This window comes from Scylla paramamosain, chromosome 15 (genome assembly GCF_035594125.1).
Source record: "Scylla paramamosain isolate STU-SP2022 chromosome 15, ASM3559412v1, whole genome shotgun sequence".
Lineage (NCBI taxonomy): Eukaryota > Metazoa > Arthropoda > Malacostraca > Decapoda > Portunidae > Scylla > Scylla paramamosain.
In genome coordinates this window covers 19848512-19868511 of record NC_087165.1, presented here as the reverse complement: position 1 = coordinate 19868511, position 20000 = coordinate 19848512, and the positions used below count along the sequence as shown (strand labels likewise).

The following is a 20000-nucleotide window of genomic DNA, read 5'->3' as shown; positions in this document are numbered from 1 at the left end:
AAGTGATTAGTGGGGTGCCACAGGGGTCAGTATTAGGGCCATTGTTGTTTTTAATAAATATCAGTGACTTGGATAATGGAATTAGTAGTGATGTTAGTAAATTTGCGGATGAGACTAAGATATGTAAATTAGGTCAGAATCAGATGCCATCGCCTTGCAGGCAGATTTGGATAGGATGAACGAATGGACAGACAGATGGCAAATGAAGTTTAATATCGACAAATGTAAAGTACTTAGCGTAGGTAGAGGAAACCCACACAGTAGGTACACAATAAACAACGAAGGTCTGGTAGGTTCAGGGTACAAAAAAAATTTAGGAGTTATAGTTAGGTCTGAACTCCGTCTAAGAAAACAATGCATAGAGGCCAGAAACAGGGCAAATAGGGTATTAGAATTCATTTTTAGGAGTGTTAAAAGTAAAAGTCCCCAAGTAATGTTAAAGTCATATTTGGCGCTTGCCAGACCTCATCTAGTTCTGGTCTCCATATTACAGGAAAGATATAGAGCTATTAAAATCAGTACAAAGGAGAATGACTAAAAGGATACAGGAGATGAGAGGTATTCCTTACGAAGCGAGATTGAAGCTGTTAAATCTACATTCTTTAGAGAGACGTAGGTTAAGAGGGGACCTGATAGAAGTCTTTAAGTAGTATAAGGTTATAACAAGGGGAATGTAAGCAAAATTCTTAGGATCAGTAACCAGGATAGAACAAGAAATACTGGGTTCAAGCTTGAAAAATTTAGGTTTAAAAAGATAGGAAGGAATTGGTTCTGAAATAGAGTGGTAGATAAATGGAACGGACTCAGTAATCATGCTGTTAGTGCTGAGTCATTAGGGGTTTTAAGAGAAGATTAGACAGATTTATAGATGGAGATGATAGGTGGAAATAGGTGGGTATATTTCATACAGAGACTGCCACGTGTAGGCCTGATGGTTTCTTGCAGCTTCCCTTATTTCTTATGTTCTTATGTTCTCACTACTTCTACTACTACTACTACTACTACTACTACTACTACTACTACTACTACTACTACTACTGCTACTACTACTACTACTACTACTACTACTACTACTACTACTACTACTACTACTACTACTACTGGTGCTGTTGTTGCTGCTGCTGCTACTGCTACTGCTGCTACTACTACTATTACTACTACTGCTACTTCTTGCATCTCAGAGAAATGTCACACTTGTATCAGGCACGTCTGTTGCGTGGGGAAACACCAGAACAAACACTCCTTCAGTTTTCTCCTTTGCATTACCACAGGACCCATGTTAATCCTTTTCTCTGTTTCATTCTCTGATGTTCGGCGTTGTTATCTCCATGTGGACCTAAATCTATAGCAAATAAATAGAGACTGACCTCCAACTCGAGTGGCAGTCAACTGTCAAGAGTTCGGGAGTCGAGGGAGCAGGCTGTATTCGTCCTACACGAAATAAACGACCAACGCTACAGGATGTAACTCCTTCACCCACTATACTCCATCCTGAAGGAGGCAGGATGGAGGGCTTACTACAAAGAAGTGTGGTAATTTTCCAACGGCAGGGTGGTACTCGTGCATGTGGCGCAACCGGTGGGCGCCGGTGCATTTTCATCGCTTCCCGGGGTTGGAGAGGGAGGTACAGGATGCATATAGCCATATCGGGAAAAGAAGAAAAAAACAAAAATCCGTCATTTCTCCCTCACCATGCGCTTCAAAAAAAAAAAAAAAAAAAGATAAAATAAATAATAATGTGTATTCGTTTCCTCTTCTCCAGCGGTTCCCAGACTTTTTCACTTTTACTCAATTTAACATACCACATTGAGGGTGTTACCCCCTTCATAAAATGTTGTCAGTGCATGCGTCCAGTGCTGTACACGTCGTGATGATGGTTGCTGAGTGACTGTTTCCTGAAGCATACTTTTCAAAATACTTTTGTCTTGCCGCACACTGAGATACATACAAAAATTTCCTATTTTCTAATACTACATATTAGTTTTTAGTGTCTATTGTTATTCAGTTCAACTTATTTAACTTATTTACTTAATTATAGCAGAATTATTTTATAACTTTACATACTAAGACCAAGTTAACATTAATCCTAATGGCAGGTACTGAAATGTCTCGATTCACACAATTCTACACATTTTTTCTGCCTCCCCTCCATTAACCTCCAAAAATTGTACGGGGTAATTTACCACCACTCTACTCCTTTCCTTAACGCACTGTCATGATGGGTGTATCTTCCTTTCTTATGTGGTGTCCTTTTTGGTACAGTCACAGCTATGGGTGTCTGCTTATTACAGGAATCACCATAGGAATCATTACGTGTAGGTTTATTGAATTCTTGCGGCTTTACTTATGCTTTCATGTTTTTAAGAAATCTACTAGTAGGCATTTGGACTCTTAGCTGAAAGGTTGTAATTTGATTCCCCATGTGGCAGCTGCTTTAGTCAGAGGAATGGCGCCCTCTTAACCCCGTCCCATCACCGGTACTGTGCAGCATACTTTACCGTATCGCTATGGGACCTCAGTTGTCTAGTGTGTAATAATTTTCACGCATAAAAAAAAAAAAGGAAAAAAAAATCCAGATACGGAGTATGTGCGCACGTCGGCCATTAGTGAGCGTGGTGCGAGTCATGTAGTGCGTGACAACTCTCACGGTGCCGGGAACAATACAGGAGGCGTGGGACGACCCTTGATAACCTGGTGGGATATATGGCGCTGTTTAATCTCCACCTTCTTGTCGTACCTCCTTGCCCCGTGCTCTCATCGCACTCTGTGGCTTTGTACGGCCATGCGTAATCTTTAATATTAACGCCTTCTCGGGGGAATTCTTTAGATGCAGCTGGCTGGACATTTATGAGCGGAAATGCAGATAGTGAAGAAGATGCTACAATGTCGGGGTTGAAGAGACGCCCCTTTTCGGAGATAATCGGGAAAGACCGCATTGGCATATCCAAGTGGCTGTGGTCCCTCGCTTTCCACCGCAATCACCTGGTGCACGCTTGATACCAGCCTTATATAAACCTTCCAGCGGCTGGCGTGGGCAGTTTGTTCCTTTGAGCGGATGTGTTAACGAGTGTGGGTTCATTTCTCCTCGTCAGGACGTTGATCAGCCCGGAAAGAAACTATCACTAACAATCATGATCCTGAAAATTATTGTGTGTGTCGCGTGTGTTCAGGCGGTGGCAGTGGGCGTAGTGAGTGGCAAGAGTCTGTTGCTGCAGCCACGCCACCCACTCCCTTTTACCGCTGACCAAGCACCACTGATAGCCAGAATTGGACCACACGATGCCAGACACCCTGATAGCCTCCACCACCATGCCGGCCACGTCTCAAGCTCCTTCAGCGGCAGGCACGGCGGAAAGGGATCAGTGGACGGGTGTCCCCTGTGTCCCGCCTCTCATGAGATCTCCCCCTGCGCGGTGAGGCTTTACTCTCGCACATATCAGGACCGTATTCTCAAACGTTTCCGCATCTTATCTCGACTACTTCTAACAGGCTTTATTGGGAAGTGCTGAGGATTTCAATGGTGTTCCGGTGATTCTAGCGAGTTTTTTTTTCTTTAAGGGTATTTCCATAACTCTAATGATTTATCGAGGATTGAATGTGAAAAAGAAAGAAAAAAAAAACACTCACGAGGACCCGCCTAATCATACCCATGGCCTGTTCAGGTTGAAGTAGGTGAGTGACTATTTCTGACTATAACATTGTGAGACCAAATAGCGTTTTGAGAATACGAACCTGAGTCACGCTAGCGATGAGTCTGACCCGAGCTTAGGTGACTCATGGCAGGAGCAAGACGCGCTGCACCATGGTGGTAATGTTTGTAATAGTGATGCCCCGCAATTTAGTTCATCAGTTGGCTTCACTATCAACTCTGCTTTTCATGTAAACAAAATTAATGTTGAATATCCATAGAATATTGCTTTTGCTTCAAGTGATGACACAGAATCTGTATGTTGTTTTTATTAGTGCCTGTGATACAGTGAAACTTATGAAATGTTCAATAAAATATGATACCATAACTAAGGGTTTAGAGAACTCACGCTTAAAAAGAGAGAGAAAAAAATTGATTCTCATGTTTTCTTGATGGCAAGTATTGACGCAGTAAGAAAAAGCGTATCTTTTTATTTAATCCAAGTCTCTGCTCAGTCTACTACCTCTACTGTTTACTTTGTGAGAAATAGCACTGTTGTCTTGTAAGCTAACTGAATTGTACCTTTTATTTATTTATTTATTTTATTTTTTTGAGCGGCAAGTGAAGTGGCCTTATCTTTTCTTTTTTCTTTCTTCTCTATACCGTTCGTCAGTCAAGTGAAAGAAAATAAAAGAACATGTAGGTATCAAGAAAAGCTTTTTTTTTTTTCTTCTTTTTTATTGATCTAATACTCGTATCAGTTCATCACCTCCCCTTCTCGGGACGTGGAAGGCAGCACTGGGAACAGTGTTGGCGTGCACAGGTACCCCAAAATAAATCGTAAGAACGCAAAAGATCGTAAGAAAACATGGCTAGGTGCAAGAAGCCTACCTATTACAACTTATCATCCTCAGGTATAAATTTGTCTGTTTTTAAAGGGTCTCAATTGATTTGGTAATAACTTGATTACTGGGTCTTCCTTTCATCTACCACTTTATTTGAGAACCAATTTCTTCCTTTCTCTTTTTAAAACTTAACTTTTAAAATAATGTAACTATTAGTATTTTTCATGGCTTCCTTTGCCTTTACAACAGCATCTGCACCTTTTGGCTTGTGAAACGTAGCGAAATCGTGCACACCAGGCCCCGCGACACCCATCCGCCTCTGGGCACGGGTGGCCACTGAGTGTCTGCGGTGCAAGGTTGCAGCGCGGCCTAGAGGTTGCGATTTTGAGCTTGGTCTGTATTCTTAAAATGTTTCGCATTCCTATCTCAACTACTTTCAACAGGCTGTAGTGGAAGTTATGCGGTTTTCAAAGGTGCTTTCAAGATTTTCGTGAGAGCTTAATTAACAAGGATTTTAGTGCCAGCATCTATGTGACGCTGACTTACTGTCTGCACACCTTGGAAATGGTTCGAATGAGAGAACAGAGAGTACGAGCCCCAGATTCATTCGTGGCAATTTTTGGGTGGGAGAGGTAGTGCTGCCTCGTTATCCTGTGAGACACTGTGACCTCGCTTTTGTGGCGATGTAAGTCAGCTAGTCTTGTCGTTGGTTTGCATCATGTTTGGAAGCGCAACATCTCAGATTAAATTACTTATATGGAAGTTCAGTTAGTGAACGTGAGAGGCGCAATGTGGTCGTGATATAATTTGTGTTCATTGTATGTTCGTTTACTTGGAAGCTACAATCACCTCTCTCAGGGAACTCTCTCTCAGGTTTCTAAGCATTTCCTTGATAAGATAGTGACGCGCTGAGTAGAGCCTAACTGTGTATATTTGTGGAATAGTGTGGAATTGCAAAGTACGTGTGTGTGTGTGTGTGTGTGTGTGTGTGTGTGTGTGTCATTCACCTACGGTCGTCTGCTGGTCACTCAGCCAGCCGTTACCCTACGGAAAGAGCTCAGAGCTCATAGTGACCGATCTTTGGGTATGACTGAGACCACTCACACACCACACACCGGGACAGCGAGGTCACAACCCCTCGGGTTACATCCCGTACCTACTTGCTGCTAGGTGAACAGGGGCTTCACATTAAGAGGCTCGCTCATTTGTCTCGCCGCACCCGGGATTGGATTCGAACCTGACCTTCTTGGTTGTGAGCTGAGCTAACCACTACACTACGCGGTGTGTGTGTGTGTGTGTGTGTGTGTGTGTTGTGAACTTGTACCTGTTCTCATCGGTTAGTGTGATGTTCAGCACTCGTGTTCACAAGGAAAACTTGATAGGTGTCACCACCCGCCGTCGCCGCTGGTTCATCCAACCCGCCACCACACGTGCTGTTCACTTCGCGCCGCTGCTGAAGGCATAAGTTTCATGTAAATAAAGTTAATAACAAAATTAAATAGATCCTTTGGAAGAATGTTTTCGTTCTTTTCGGTTTGAGGGAGCGTCCATGTAGCATCTTATTTTGCATGAATTTGTATAGTTATGTGAAATATTTTATGCAAATTTTTTTTTCTTAATCTAAGTGCAGGTGCTTTTAGACTATAAACATTATCACATGTGAAAAAACAAAGCAAACTACTATTTCAGGTCCATTGTCGATAACAAACAAAATTCCGAAAACTTGAAATTAAACAAACACTTGGATACGCGCTGCTGCATTCTCGGAACCTTCCGCAGACTTAGGCCTGTGGGAGGGAGCTAATGAATCTTCTGTCCTTTGTAACCTTTGTCCCTTAAGAGCTGGTGCATCCTGCTTTCTAAAGGCAGACTTCACACATAACAACCATTCCATAAACCTCTGGATGTAAGGAACTATGCATACTTGTAAGTCTTCATCTCGGTAGGAATATTTTTGAAACGTAATAGCAGTTGGTGCCCTCACACATAATCTATAACGTAGGGAACCATTATTATCATGACACTCATGAACTTGCCACACACGCACACCGCCACAAATATCACACTCAGTGCGATAAGAAAGTGTTGATATTCTAATCATTCGTTGTTGTAAAATTCAGTCAGAGGACGCAGATTCGAAACCCAGGAATTTTGCGAGCGTCTCCTTTCACGCTGTGGTCTTTCTTCACCTACCACTGTTAAGTTAGGAGCTTAAGGCGAGATATTGTGAACGAAAAGTTAGCAATCGTTCATTCTCTCCATAACATTCTTCATATGGGGAACAGATGAACTTAACAAGAAAACAAAGTATCTGGAAGTGGTGGGAGTCTGATATACGTGAGAGATCAGCTTAAGAACTAAACATTTTTGTTTAATGATTTTATCGCAAAGGACAGAAAGCATCTGGTGTGGGTTATGTGCGCACTCGTACACTTGTCTGAGTTAGGGAAGGGTGGGTTAGGTTGGCTTAATTTAGGGGAAGGTGAGATTAGGTTAAGCCAGAACTACACTCAGGCTCCCAGCATTAAATATTTGGAACCACTGCTTTGGGGGAAGAAGAGGATGAGGTTTTGCTTTAAAGTCGAACTATTCTCTCTCTCTCTCTCTCTCTCTCTCTCTCTCTCTCTCTCTCTCTCTCTCTCTCTCTCTCTCTCTACTCTACGCATCTCTACGCACACATGCACTCTCACACCTCAGAGTAGAACATTGTTTCATATTAAGTTCACTTGTTTGTGAAAATAAGAACTATATCTGTTAATTGATCTTTTTGTTGTTGTTGTTGTTGTTGTTGTCGTTGTTGTTGTTCCTATATCTATGTATGTATTTATCTATTTATTTATATTTAACTTTCAAGTATTGTTAGGTTAGGTTAAGTTAACTCATAATGTTATATTTTGTAGTCGGTTTTTGGTAATGTGTGTGTGTGTGTGTAATATAATAATAATGATAATAATAATAATAATAATAATAATAATAATAATAAACGGTATATTATTTAGGCAGTTAACAAACTGAAAATGTACATAGGGGGTGGGGAAATACTTAACATTAATCCTAAAGGTAAGTCTAATCTAGGAGGGGTGTGTGTGTGTGTGTGTGTGTGTGTGTGTGTGTGTGTGTGTGTGTGTGTGTGTGTGTGTGTGTGTGCTGCGTGCATCGTGCGTTTTTATTTTACTTATTTTACTTTTTGTGCGTGTACAGTGCTCGTAAACATCATGTAGTGCCTTTAGATAGAATAATAACACCTCTGTCTCATCTGCAGTTTCTCAGCGGATGAAGTAACGCTCTTTCGTAACTCCATTAATTTTAGTGAATGTTGATCATTATCCTTCCTATGTTGAGAGAGAGAGAGAGAGAGAGAGAGAGAGAGAGAGAGAGAGAGAGAGAGAGAGAGAGAGAGAGAGAGAGAGAGAGAGAGAGAGAGAGAGAGAGAGAGAGAGAGAGAGAGAGAGAGAGAGAGAGAGAGAGAGAGAGAGAGATGCTCATTCGGTAAAGTAATTCTCTTTACTTTCCTTTAATTAATAATGATGATGATAAAAATGATAATGATAATAATAATAATAATAATGATACTACTACTACTACTACTACTACTACTACTAATGGTCGCGCCACATTAATATGTAGTCATACTATCTTCGCCATTATATTTTCTCATTTCCTGTTTTGATGAGATAACACACACATGCACACACACACAAACACACACACACACATAAAAAAAAAAAAAAAAAGAGAACTGATATCATTTTCTAAAAGCAGTGATGTCGCACCGAACTTCTTATAGAAATGCCAGCGTTAGAGTCAGTGATAGACAAGCCCACTGTTCACGTTTAAGGTTAACGCGAAAATCATCCACGGTTGGCTCCGCTGTGAGGTGCTGGACCTCTTGCCGAAACGTTGCGAGTTCCATCCTCGCACACTGCAGGTGCTTTAGCTAGAGGACTGGCGCTCTCTCCACCCCAACCCATCACCGCCACCGAGCACCATGCTTTACCGTGGCGCTATACTTATGATGCAGCAGGCAGTGTAGCACATAGCAATTTCCCTCATCTATTAAAATAAGATAACTCACGACTTTATGTCTCAGCAGCAGATAAAATTTGACGAGAAAATACAGTATCAATGTGAGAGTGATAGGTGGCTGATACATGTGAGAATGCAGCTCTCGAATTATGTGTTTTCATTAATGACCTTTTCCCAAAGGCGAAGGACATCTATGTAATGTTATTGAGATCCACTGGGAAGTTAAAGTTTGTTTGGGTCAGGGAAGGGGTGGGGTGATGTTTATTATCAGAGACAGACGCCTTAGCAGGGGGCCGCTGCTTCACAAAGGCTAAACACGACCAGGAAGGACACGTGATTGGACGTCCACTACAAAACAGTGATGTGTTTTCGTCCTTACACACACACACACACACACACACACACACACATACCGAAAGACATGTACCAAAGATAAAGATAATGCTGGCACATCTTGAGGAGAGGGTGATGCAAGGTTGTCTCGATAAGGGTCATACCAGGCTGGCCAGGTGGCGGGGCAGCCACCCTTACTGGCGCCTTGAGCTCCTAGGGCATGACTGTTTCTGCTGGACAGGAATTTCCAGACGGTTATAAAGTAAAGTCTCTCGCTTCTGAGTTATCCATAACTGCTCAAAGGACACCAGGAAGAAGGTGGCTTACTACAGAACCTTTGAGATGTAAACTCATGATCCAAACATTACCGACTCATATCAATATCCTCTTTATTCACGGCTTTGAGTTTCATAAGACGCCTTGTTATCGCCTCAGCTGAGATAGAGAAGGAACGGGGCAACAACACAAGCTGGCGGTGAGGGTCTCGACCCTGATAGCGTGAGAGGCACCACCTGTGTGTCACCCATTCAGCACCCAGCCCTGGGCCAGCCATCAGCTGCTGGCCCGCTGTTTCTGGCACTCCCATGGCAAGGAGGGACACGGACACAAACATTCGTTACTTGCCATTGTATCTATCTGTCTATCTATCTGTTCTTTTATACATACATATATATATATATATATATATATATATATATATATATATATATATATATATATATATATATATATATATATATATATATATATATAATGATAATAATAATAATAATAATAATAATAATAATAATAATAATAATAATAATACTAAGACGTGTCATATGAGAAACAATCCACCCTAACTGCATTGCTGCTTGTACCTTCGTCTCGTTGAAAACTGTTGTGACTTTCAACATTCCGGTACCAGTGAACCTCCAGTGGCGCACAACGCCCACCATCCCGATAAGATTTAGTACACATTATGACGTGCTTGATGTTTTTGTTAAAAATTTCAATTGACCTTATTCGTCTGCATACCCCATCACTTACCTTTTATCTTGTCTTCACTTTCATCACCACATCGTCGCCACAATATCACACAATAGTCAGGGACACAACCGAGGCATCGCAGCATTGCTTCTCGTCGTCTGATGGTTGTGTGGGACATGCAGTGTCCTTCTCCTGGTTTTAAGTTTGTGAGTTCAATTTTGGCCCTCCACAGTTTCTCTGTGATAGTGATTCCCATACTTTTCAACTGGTTGCCTAATTTAACATGTCACATTAGGCGTGTTATCCTTTCATAAAATGTAACAGTGGGTAAATACTAACTATACTGCACAGCGCTGTACTCATACCTGTCTGTTGATGTCTGCCTCGGCTGATACTTACGGAGAAATTGACAGCATTAAATAGTGCAGTGGCTCCCAATCTTTTCTAAGTTCATGCGTCCTCCCGGGAACTTTTGAAAAATTCATGTACTCTCGCGCCTAGGACGATGAATTATAAAAAAAATAACGAGAATATTGCACATTTTTCTCAAGTTTTAGGACTGAAAATGTACAAATAAAAGTATTAGGTCTCTATTTTAAGCATAGATAATTGCTATTCAGTTCTAATTGTTATATAGGTGCTAAATGCATAATAAAACAAAATGCCACATCTCAAAACTGTGAGGCGTGAGTTGTGTCTAAGTACAATATAATAATAAACATAATACAAAAAAAATTGTAATATTTTAATCTCAATTTAAATTAAATTTTTACATGTACATGTTGCATAACACAATTTTCTTCTTAAAACATCTTTTCTACTGTGCACTCATATACACTGGTCATATCATATACATGCTACATAACACACAATGTCTTCTTGATATTCACCAACACACCTTTTTCCCATTTTCATAAAATAGTCTCGATCAGACTTCTTAACCTATCTACTCTTTGCGTCATTTGTCAGACGGAAATTTCGCGCGGAGAAGCCACAGAACACCCAGCTTCTCATCTTTCTATTATTTCAGAACTAGGGCAGACATTGTCATTCGATGCCTCAAAAACTCAATTCCTTTATCTATCCACACGAAATAACCTTCCAGACAACTTTTCCCTCTTTTTCAGTGACACTCAACCGTCTTCCTTCTCTACACTAAATATGCTTAGACTGTCTTTCACTAAAAGTCTGAACTCGAAATCTCACATTTCTTCTTTCTGCTAAAATAGCTTCCATGAAGTTAGGTATTCTGTGTCACCTCTGCCAATACTTTCCTTCCACATTTGAGGGACTGGTACGTGTAGGCTTGATGACTTCTTGCACCTTCCCTTATTTGTTCATATTTTAATGTTCTTATACTCTACAGGGGCCTTAGTCATTCCTGAATGAAGTATTGCTGTCACATACGGGGACACTCAACCCATACAACACTCATAAACGGGGCGGAATTAAAAGATTTTCGTTTTCGATTCTTGAATGTGTCACCGCCGCATTGCTGCATCTCTTACTATCTCTACCCTTATTTCCAAAGTTACTGTTCTCTTGAATTCACCGACTGCATGCCCTCCCCCTCTCCCCTTCCTCTACTCTTGCATCCCTTTCACTGGTAAATTCTAGATCTCTATACTTGTTTCTGTACTTCCCCCTGCCTATAACTTGAACTATTTCAAGAGAGGAGCATGAAAACATCTCAAAGACTATGTAAATGGATCACCTCTTTTGATTCCTCTACTCCTGATTCTTGCACGGAGCGCCATGGTGTGTGAATTTTTATTATTATTTTTCTTTCGTGTGTGTGTCTTTGGATGGTCTAGCTGACATAGAAAATGACACTTGCCTGCTTATTTTTTCGTGGAAATCGGGGATTCAGTAGCTTTGCTCCTAAAAAAAAAAAAAAGAAAAAAAAAAAAAAAAAAAAAAAAAAAAAAAAAAAAAAATATATATATATATATATATATATATATATATATATATATATATATATATATATATATATATATATATATATATATATATATATATATATATATATATATATATATATATATATATTATTTATTTATTTATTTTTTGGCTCGCACGGGGCCGCTGTGATACGCTTTGGGGCCGAGGAGTCCTCAAGTGCTCGGATTCGAATCCTGGCCACGAGGGTAGGAGGGACGTCCACTCCAGATAACGGTTCCGAATGCTAAATCAAAATCCTTCGCTAGGAGGCACCGTCATGTCCCTGAGAGACTATTACGGGGAAACCGGACGTAAAAACAAAACAAAAAGCTGCATATCGCAGTGAAAGAGTTACGAACGTCACCGCCAGCCAGGAAAATGAATCCAGCCAAGGTCTATAGTGTATCTACAGACCTTGCATCCACCCACCTCACTTCCCCAGTGACGCCTTCATGAGATGCCCGCACTATCATATCCGCAACCACATATCACCCACTTGTGTGTTCACCAGTGTGCTTCGGCTGCTCACAATGTGTCGCAATACACAGGTTATTGATAGATTGATAGTGGTGGCGGTTCTGATAACAAATGCAGGGCCTCATTGTTTTGTTGCGGTCCATACAATGAGGGATCCTGACTCATTGTTTAGATAATTTTTTGTTTATTAGTTTAATTGGCTTGTCAATTAATTCTTTCAGTCTTTTTTTGTGATACAGTTTTCGTAGAACCATTTTTTCCTTTATATGAGTGATTTAGTGTGGCGTGACAGACAGTTGCGCCCACCACCCACTCCTTTATGTTATGTTCCTGGCTGCATTAGAGTGCGGGGCTAATCAAGACAGCGTGATGTCAAACTCGTAACACGAAGGTAATGAGTATCTGGTTAATTAAGTAGATGAGATAATTCGCGCGACGAAAATCTTCTGAGAGACAGGACAAGTAACTTTTTAGAGTTAGATTTAAAGTGGGATGTGAAGGAAGGGTGTTGATGCAGACTAGGTTGCCTCTTGCAGCGGCTCCCGTTTTTTCTTTTCTGAATTTCAGACTCCACTAAAATTGTCAAGGCGTGGCAAATGGTTTTCAGTTACAACTGAGCGATCATAATTGTTAAGGCCTAAAAAAATATCAATGCATTATTCCAATAGGTTTGTCTTCAGCCTCTCTCTCTATCCGTCGCAATATTACAATTCTTGCTATCTTCTACAACTACTTTCAGGCTAACTGCTTTTCTGATCATTACAAAATGCATGCCTGCACCCCTCCTGCAGCCTCGTTGCACAAGACTTTCTACTTTTACCCCTATTCCGTCCACCTCCGTAATGCAGGAGTTAACTAGTATCCTCAGCCATCCTTTTCACTTGTAAACTCTGGGACTCCTTGCCTGCTTCTGTATTTTGCTCTTCCTATGACTTGAATTCTTTTAAGAGGAAGGTTTCGAGACAATTATCCTCAAATTTTAGATAATCCTTTCGGCCCTTTCCTTTGGGGACTACCATCTCAGTGATTCTTCTTTTCCCAAGTTTTTGTAGGCCTGGGCCAGTGGTCCTCTTGCATAAAAATAAAAAAATGTTATGACATTAACGCTTGTGTAATCTTTTCAGTGCCGTTGTCTGAATGACACCGCCGCCACGATCGAGTGTGGACCCGAGCTTGCGTCATGCTCGCAGCTCACCGAAGTGATGAGCCTCAACTCCTACCCCGTCAACACCTACCTCAGGTGCGCCCCCACACACACCCTCCGGTATTAGTGTCGTAGCAATAAGTAACGCACAATGATTCGTTGTCGGACCTGTCACAATCTTGAATATTTAGGCAGTAAAAGTGTGTTTAGTTTTGTATTTGTATTGTGTTTCTGAAGTCTTACTTTTTTTTTCTTGCTTGTCTGTGTGTGTGTGTGTGTGTGTGTGTGTGTGTGTGTGTGTGTGTGTGTGTGTGTGTGTGTGTGTGTGTGTGTGTGTGTGTGTGTGTGTGTGTGTGAGAGCGAGCTTGTGTGACGTGTGAGTAAGGGCGTTTGTGTCGGCAGGTTGGTGGTGGCCGACACGAACCTGGCCTGCAAGCTGGAGAAGGCTCTGTGGGGCCGGCTGGTGTTTCAGGAGATCGAGATAATCAACAATATGTTCCAGGCACTCGACAATCGTGCCTTCCAGCCCTTCAGCGCCACGCTAACCACGCTCAACCTGGGTAAGACCTCCTTGCTGCCCCCTCCCTTGCCCGCACTGTCCCCCAGGCCTTGTAGTGTCCCTGTGATGTGGGACAGGCTGCCACATAGGCATCCTATGAACCCTCGTTAAGTTTTGTGTTCTGCACAGATACACGAAGAATACACACACACACACACACACACACACACACACACACACACACACACACACACATGTGCACACGAAAACATAAGGATTTTGTGGGAGGTCCTGTGAAGATGACTTGGGCAGCGGGAGTGGACATCAGTGGTGTGGTTAGCACGTGTGATGAAGCATGTGAATGAAAGAAATCCCTGTGGAATGCTAATACCACTATGGCATGACTTAATTTAAATAACACTAGAGAGTTTTACTGAGGAACAACAAGGCTACAGGCACTAGATCTTTTTGAAGTGTAGATCACATCAAAATTATACTCAAACTTGCACCACAACATTCTATCAACACTGAGAAGACGTCGCGGCAGTCAGTTGGGTGATAGCTAATCATTTCTCTCCCTTCTCTTATCCGTTATTTTTTTTTTTCCATTATTTCTTGTTTTTTCTCCTAATAGGTCTTTTTATTTTAACTTTGTCATTTTATTTATTCTTATTTCATTTGTCACAAATGTGGGCACGTTTTTAGCCTGCGAGTAGAAACACTGCGTCACTGGTGGTGGGAGGGACGCGGCAGCTCATGTTTGTTATGTCACCGCAGGAGGGAACACCCTACAGGATGTTTACTTCTCCACTCTGAGCGACACGCCGCTGCTAAGATTCCTGACGCTGAGCTACAACAAAGTGGACTTCTTGCCGGGATACTCCGCCATGACCTTGCCGCTGCTGGAGACCTTCGACGCCTCCTACAACAAGATTAGGAAGATTATCGCCGAAACCTTCGCCGGTAAGGCCACATACACACACACACACACACACACACACACACACACACACACAATTAGTTAGTTAGATGTATTAACTACAACTTTACATTACAAACTATACCATAAAAATTCCAGAACAAATAAATACGATGCACTGTATCTCTAAACAAAAAATAAACACCGTACAAAATCACCGGAAAAAAAAAGTTCTAGCAGCGTAAATCAACGGTTAAATTAAGAAATTTATGAAAAAAAACAGCACACAGACACACACACACACACACACACACACACACACACACACACACACCCGCATACATCCTGTAATTTCTCCTGATCATGCCCTGCCGCAGGAATGCCTAGGCTGCAGAAGATAGATATGAGCAACAACGCCATCACCAAGGTGTACGCCAGAGCCTTTGCTTTCCCCCAGCACGACGCCAGCAGTCTCGTCGTTAACCTTTCTAACAACGCCATCTCCTCCATTGAGTAAGATTGCTCTTATTGCCTCGTATTCTTCAACGTTTTGTTCTTTCTTCAGGACTTTTTTTTTTCTAAGGTTATAGAGATGATTATACGGGTTCTCATGGGTGTTTTTCCTACTGATGGTGTTTAATCTTTTTTTTTAACTATCAGCCTTGAAAACCTACTAACTTCCAATTAATAGCAGTGAAAATATGACACGGAAAGTTTAAGAATACAGGGTGACACATACTTATATTCATAGTATATTGTGTTGCTTGTCCATAACCCTGTGCGTGTGTGTGTGTGTGTGTGTGTGTGCTGTTACAGGCCTGGGGTGCTGGAAGGCGTGCGTGTGTGCACTCTTGATCTGCGGAATAATCATCTTATAAATCTCCCTGAGGCAGTGTATCGGCCCATCATCGACTTCACAGCAGCCTCGGCCATCTTCTGGACTAATAGTAAGATCCCTGGCCACCTTGTCTTCTTTTGCCCCTTGCCTGCTTCACACCCACCCTGCTCCACCTCTCTATGGCTCATACTTGAGCTTTGTTCCTTCATTGCGATTATTTTCTCTTCATGGGTATTCTTGTAGGAGAATAAGTTTGGAAAGTGAAGTGCAGGATGTAGAAATTATGGTCGGCAATGAAAGTGTACTAAGCGAGTGAAAGAAGCAGAAACACTTTGCAATTCGTCCTGATGTGATGTGGGATACGTCATCAACTTGGGAGGAAAAAAAAAAAAGCAGAGAGAATTACTTAAAGTTTATATGAGAGTTATCGCAGCTTCATCCAAGGACTTGACTGAGTGTGAAGAAGATAACACACACACACACACACACACACACACTTGCTTCTGTGTTTTACTTTCCTGTGAATGGTCCATTTCAAGAGAGGAACATCAAGACGCCTCCAGAATTAATCTGGATAATCTGACTTAAGAAACCCCCTTTCTTTTATTACTGATTTGCGGAAGCGGCAATTAAACGATTTTCTAATAGTTCTTTTTAGTGTTTGTATCCTTTGATCTGTCTATTTCACGTACTAAAAAAAAAAAAAAAAACACGAAAAATAATAATAATTCCGTCTCTTTCTCGTTCTTCAACCAGACAATCCCTTCGACTGTGACTCCCACTTCTGCTGGATCGCCACCAACCAGACAGTGAGCGGGACCTTCAACACCGTGCTCTGTCCCAACCTGGGCAACTACCCCGTGGAGGTGATCACCCCCATGTGCAGCATCCTGCCCAACACCACCACGCCCCGGTACTCCAGGAGCCGCGGCCATCCCGCTCACCCTGCACCCTTCAGAAAGAGCCAAGTTTCCACTGCAGTTCGGAATCTTCGCCGTCCATTTCTCCGGCGTCCGTAGTTTTCCTCACTAAGGCGACACTGTTGCTTCTTATAAAGGTCTTCCTTTAATTTTGTGCATGCGTGTAGTTAGTAGAATAAAGAGAGAGAGAGAGAGAGAGAGAGAGAGAGAGAGAGAGAGAGAGAGAGAGAGAGAGAGAGAGAGAGAGAGAGAAAGAGAGAGAGAGAGAGACTAGGGATGCCTGGCTTGTATTGCCGGGGGTGCTGAGTTGGTCGGGCCGTCCTGACGGTCTGAGAAGTTACAGCGGGATGAAAAATAATGAACCAAGGAGTAGATTTTTGGTGTGCCTATCTGTGTATTTATGTACCATTAGGCTGGCATCTCCCTTAACTCCTTCAGCACCACGGCATCAGTTTAACTTTATTATAAATATTAACAGAATCCCTGAAGCTCACGATGATGGTATGTTTTAATGATTAAGAGATTAAAATATATAATCTCTAGTTTATATCCTTGTTTCTTCTTTCTAACAACTAGTGATAGCGTAAGTCTGTAAGTGGTGTGTAGCAGCGTATGAGATGTGGTGGAGTAGCCGAGAGAGGATGCCTGCGTGCGTATACACTGAATCTGCATTCCTACTAATCTTAGCCTGTGTTGTATGTCATATTAAATTCGTTCCGTGCATTACCACGCTGCGCCAGAATCAGCTGCGCAGCACTCTGGCGCAGTCATGATACTGTATCCTTGACAGTGATGATCTTGTATTTGTGGCTGATGTCTTTTATTTTTATTTTCTTTCTTTCTTTCTTTCTTTTATCATTGTTTTAGAGAGAGAGAGAGAGAGAGAGAGAGAGAGAGAGAGAGAGAGAGAGAGAGAGAGAGAGAGAGAGAGAGAGAGAGAGAGAGAGAAGTATTTCAAATGCAGATGCCTATGAGTTAAATTTTAGGCAGAAAGGAAACTTGATTACCATATTTTTTTCAACAGTTGTGCTGGGCAAAGTCAGTCATATATCGCTCAGGGAAATATCTGAGCGTGAGATGTAAGCAGATTAATGTGCGCAGCTGGCTTGAATATCTGTTGGTATTATCGTGTCTCCGCTTCCCTTTCCTCTTAGCATACACAACTCTCCTCCACCATGCTGAGGTGCCGGTCCATCCCTCTTGCATGTCGCTAATATACGAGCAATGTAAGATGTAATTATCATGGCATCAACAACTTCTTTCTATACTGTTTTGTAAACGTTTCAAGTTGTATTGTAGTGAGCAGCAGCTATCAAGTCTCCCTAATGTAATTTACCAGTCCTGATCTGGCTTTTTTGCCAGCAGCTGGGTGACAGCGAGGCCTGGCGTGCACAATTATATGGCAACTACCGACATATGGAATTCTTTCATGTTTCATTCATTTACCTTAACATACGTATACTGACACACACACACACACACACACACACACATACAGGTCAAATCTCTCTCTCTCTCTCTCTCTCTCTCTCTCTCTCTCTCTCTCTCTCTCTCTCTCTCTCTCTCTCTATACGTATATTGACACACACACACACACACACACGCAAACAGGACACATCTCTCTCTCTCTCTCTCTCTCTCTCTCTGAGAGAAAGAGAAGTTGCGAGAGAGAGAGAGAGAGAGAGAGAGAGAGAGAGAGAGAGAGAGAGAGAGAGAGAGAGAGAGAGAGAGAGAGAGAGAGAGAGAGAGAGAGAGTTTAGAAATACGAGAGAGAGAGGGGGGAGGGGTGGAGAAACGAACTGACTTCAGAATCATGATACATATTATAACAAATCATTAACGTAATACCACGAAAGTATACATTACAGAACAGGACAGGACAGAAGCACAAGAGGGTGTCTCATGTCCTATACTGCACGCTACAGCTAGATTGATAAATGCTGGGTGAATGCACATATGTATATCAACACATTCACGTATATTGTTTTACCACACAAAGAGAGACAGTGCACAAGGAGACGCCCACAGGTTTGTCCCTTCACCACGCACTTCCGAACAGCACCGAGTATTATTTCATCATCCAGATACTAGAGTGATAAGCAGCTGTTTGGGTACTGCTTTGTTTATCTTCATGCGCCGACTTGCTGCGTCCTGCTCCACGCCTTGCTGTACTGGAATGATTCTGCCGCAGGAAACGATCACTCTCAATCTTTGGCGCTCATGTCTGTCTTTTTTCTGTGTCAGCGAGAGGTTTCCGGTGTTAAATCTAGTGAACCTTTTCCTTAACCATGATGAATCGACTCAGTAATCAAAAGTTGAGCGTTTTGTAAAGTTTCCATACAAACTTTGAAAAGTTAGACGCTGATATGATAAATGTGTAGATTACCTTAATTAGTCTCTCTCTCTCTCTCTCTCTCTCTCTCTCTCTGTGTGTGTGTGTGTGTGTGTGTGTGTGTGTGTGTGTTAATAATCTAATATTAGTCACAATGTTGACTGATGTGCGTCTGCGCGCGTGCGTCGACTTGCTCCCATCTGACTTACTTCCTGCCACTAAGAAGGACTGATGAAGTAACACAGAGGTGGTGCGAGTACCCACTGGTGAACCGCCTTGTAAAGAACGTGAGGTGGGTGGGTACGACTGACGTCAGAACGAACCACTAGAACAGTGGTTCCCAAACATTCTCAACTCGTTACCCAATTTAACATGCCACATTAGGCGTGTAACCCTTTCATAAAACGTAACAGAGGGTAAATACTAACTATACTGCACAGCGCAGTACACAGTATATACATGCTGACGTCGACCTCGGCTGACAGTGTTAATCAGAGCAGTGGCTCCCAACCTTTTCTAAGTTCATGCATCCTTCCTGGAACTTTCGAGGAACTCATACCTTCGCGCCTAGGACGATGAATTAGAAAAAAAAAAGAAAGAATATTTCCCATTTTTTTCTAGTTTTAAGACATAAATACATAAATAAAAGTATTTAGTTACTATTTAGAAAAAAAAGTTAATTGATATTAAGTCTTAAATAATTATTGTATAGGTGCCAAATGTAGAGTGAAATAAAATGCCACATCTCAAAGCTATGAGGCACAAGTTGTGTCTGAATATGATATATTATCATAGTACAAAAATAGTAAAAATTTGCAATACTTTAATCTCATGCAGGCTCATGCAGTGAGTGACACGTTTTGGACAACGTCGTGATCAGGGTTGTGGAGTGACTGCCCTGAAACACACCTGTCAAAAAATTTTTTGCTTGCCACACTTAGACACATATTTCTTCTTTTCTAATACTGTATAGTAGATTTTAATGTTTATTGCTCTTGGGTTTAACTTCACTAATTAAAACAGATTAATTTACAGCTTCACATACTAAGAGTTAACATTAATGCTAATGCTAGGTACTGTAATGTTTTCTTGATTTCCAGAATTCTTCACTTTTTTTACTGTGATT

At 41.7% G+C, this 20000-nt stretch overlaps 1 protein-coding gene across 1 annotated transcript; it reads left to right on the top strand.

The window, feature by feature from the left end:
• Window positions 1-3023: 3023 nt before the first annotated feature.
• LOC135107588 (oplophorus-luciferin 2-monooxygenase non-catalytic subunit-like) lies at window positions 3024-17967 on the top strand. The gene is made up of 7 exons (XM_064017612.1): window positions 3024-3413; window positions 13347-13462; window positions 13769-13926; window positions 14643-14828; window positions 15162-15297; window positions 15601-15731; window positions 16379-17967. The coding sequence occupies exons 1-7, from the start codon at window positions 3132-3134 to the stop codon at window positions 16639-16641; spliced, it is 1272 nt and encodes a 423-aa protein (XP_063873682.1). The 5' UTR covers window positions 3024-3131; the 3' UTR covers window positions 16642-17967.
• Window positions 17968-20000: the final 2033 nt, after the last annotated feature.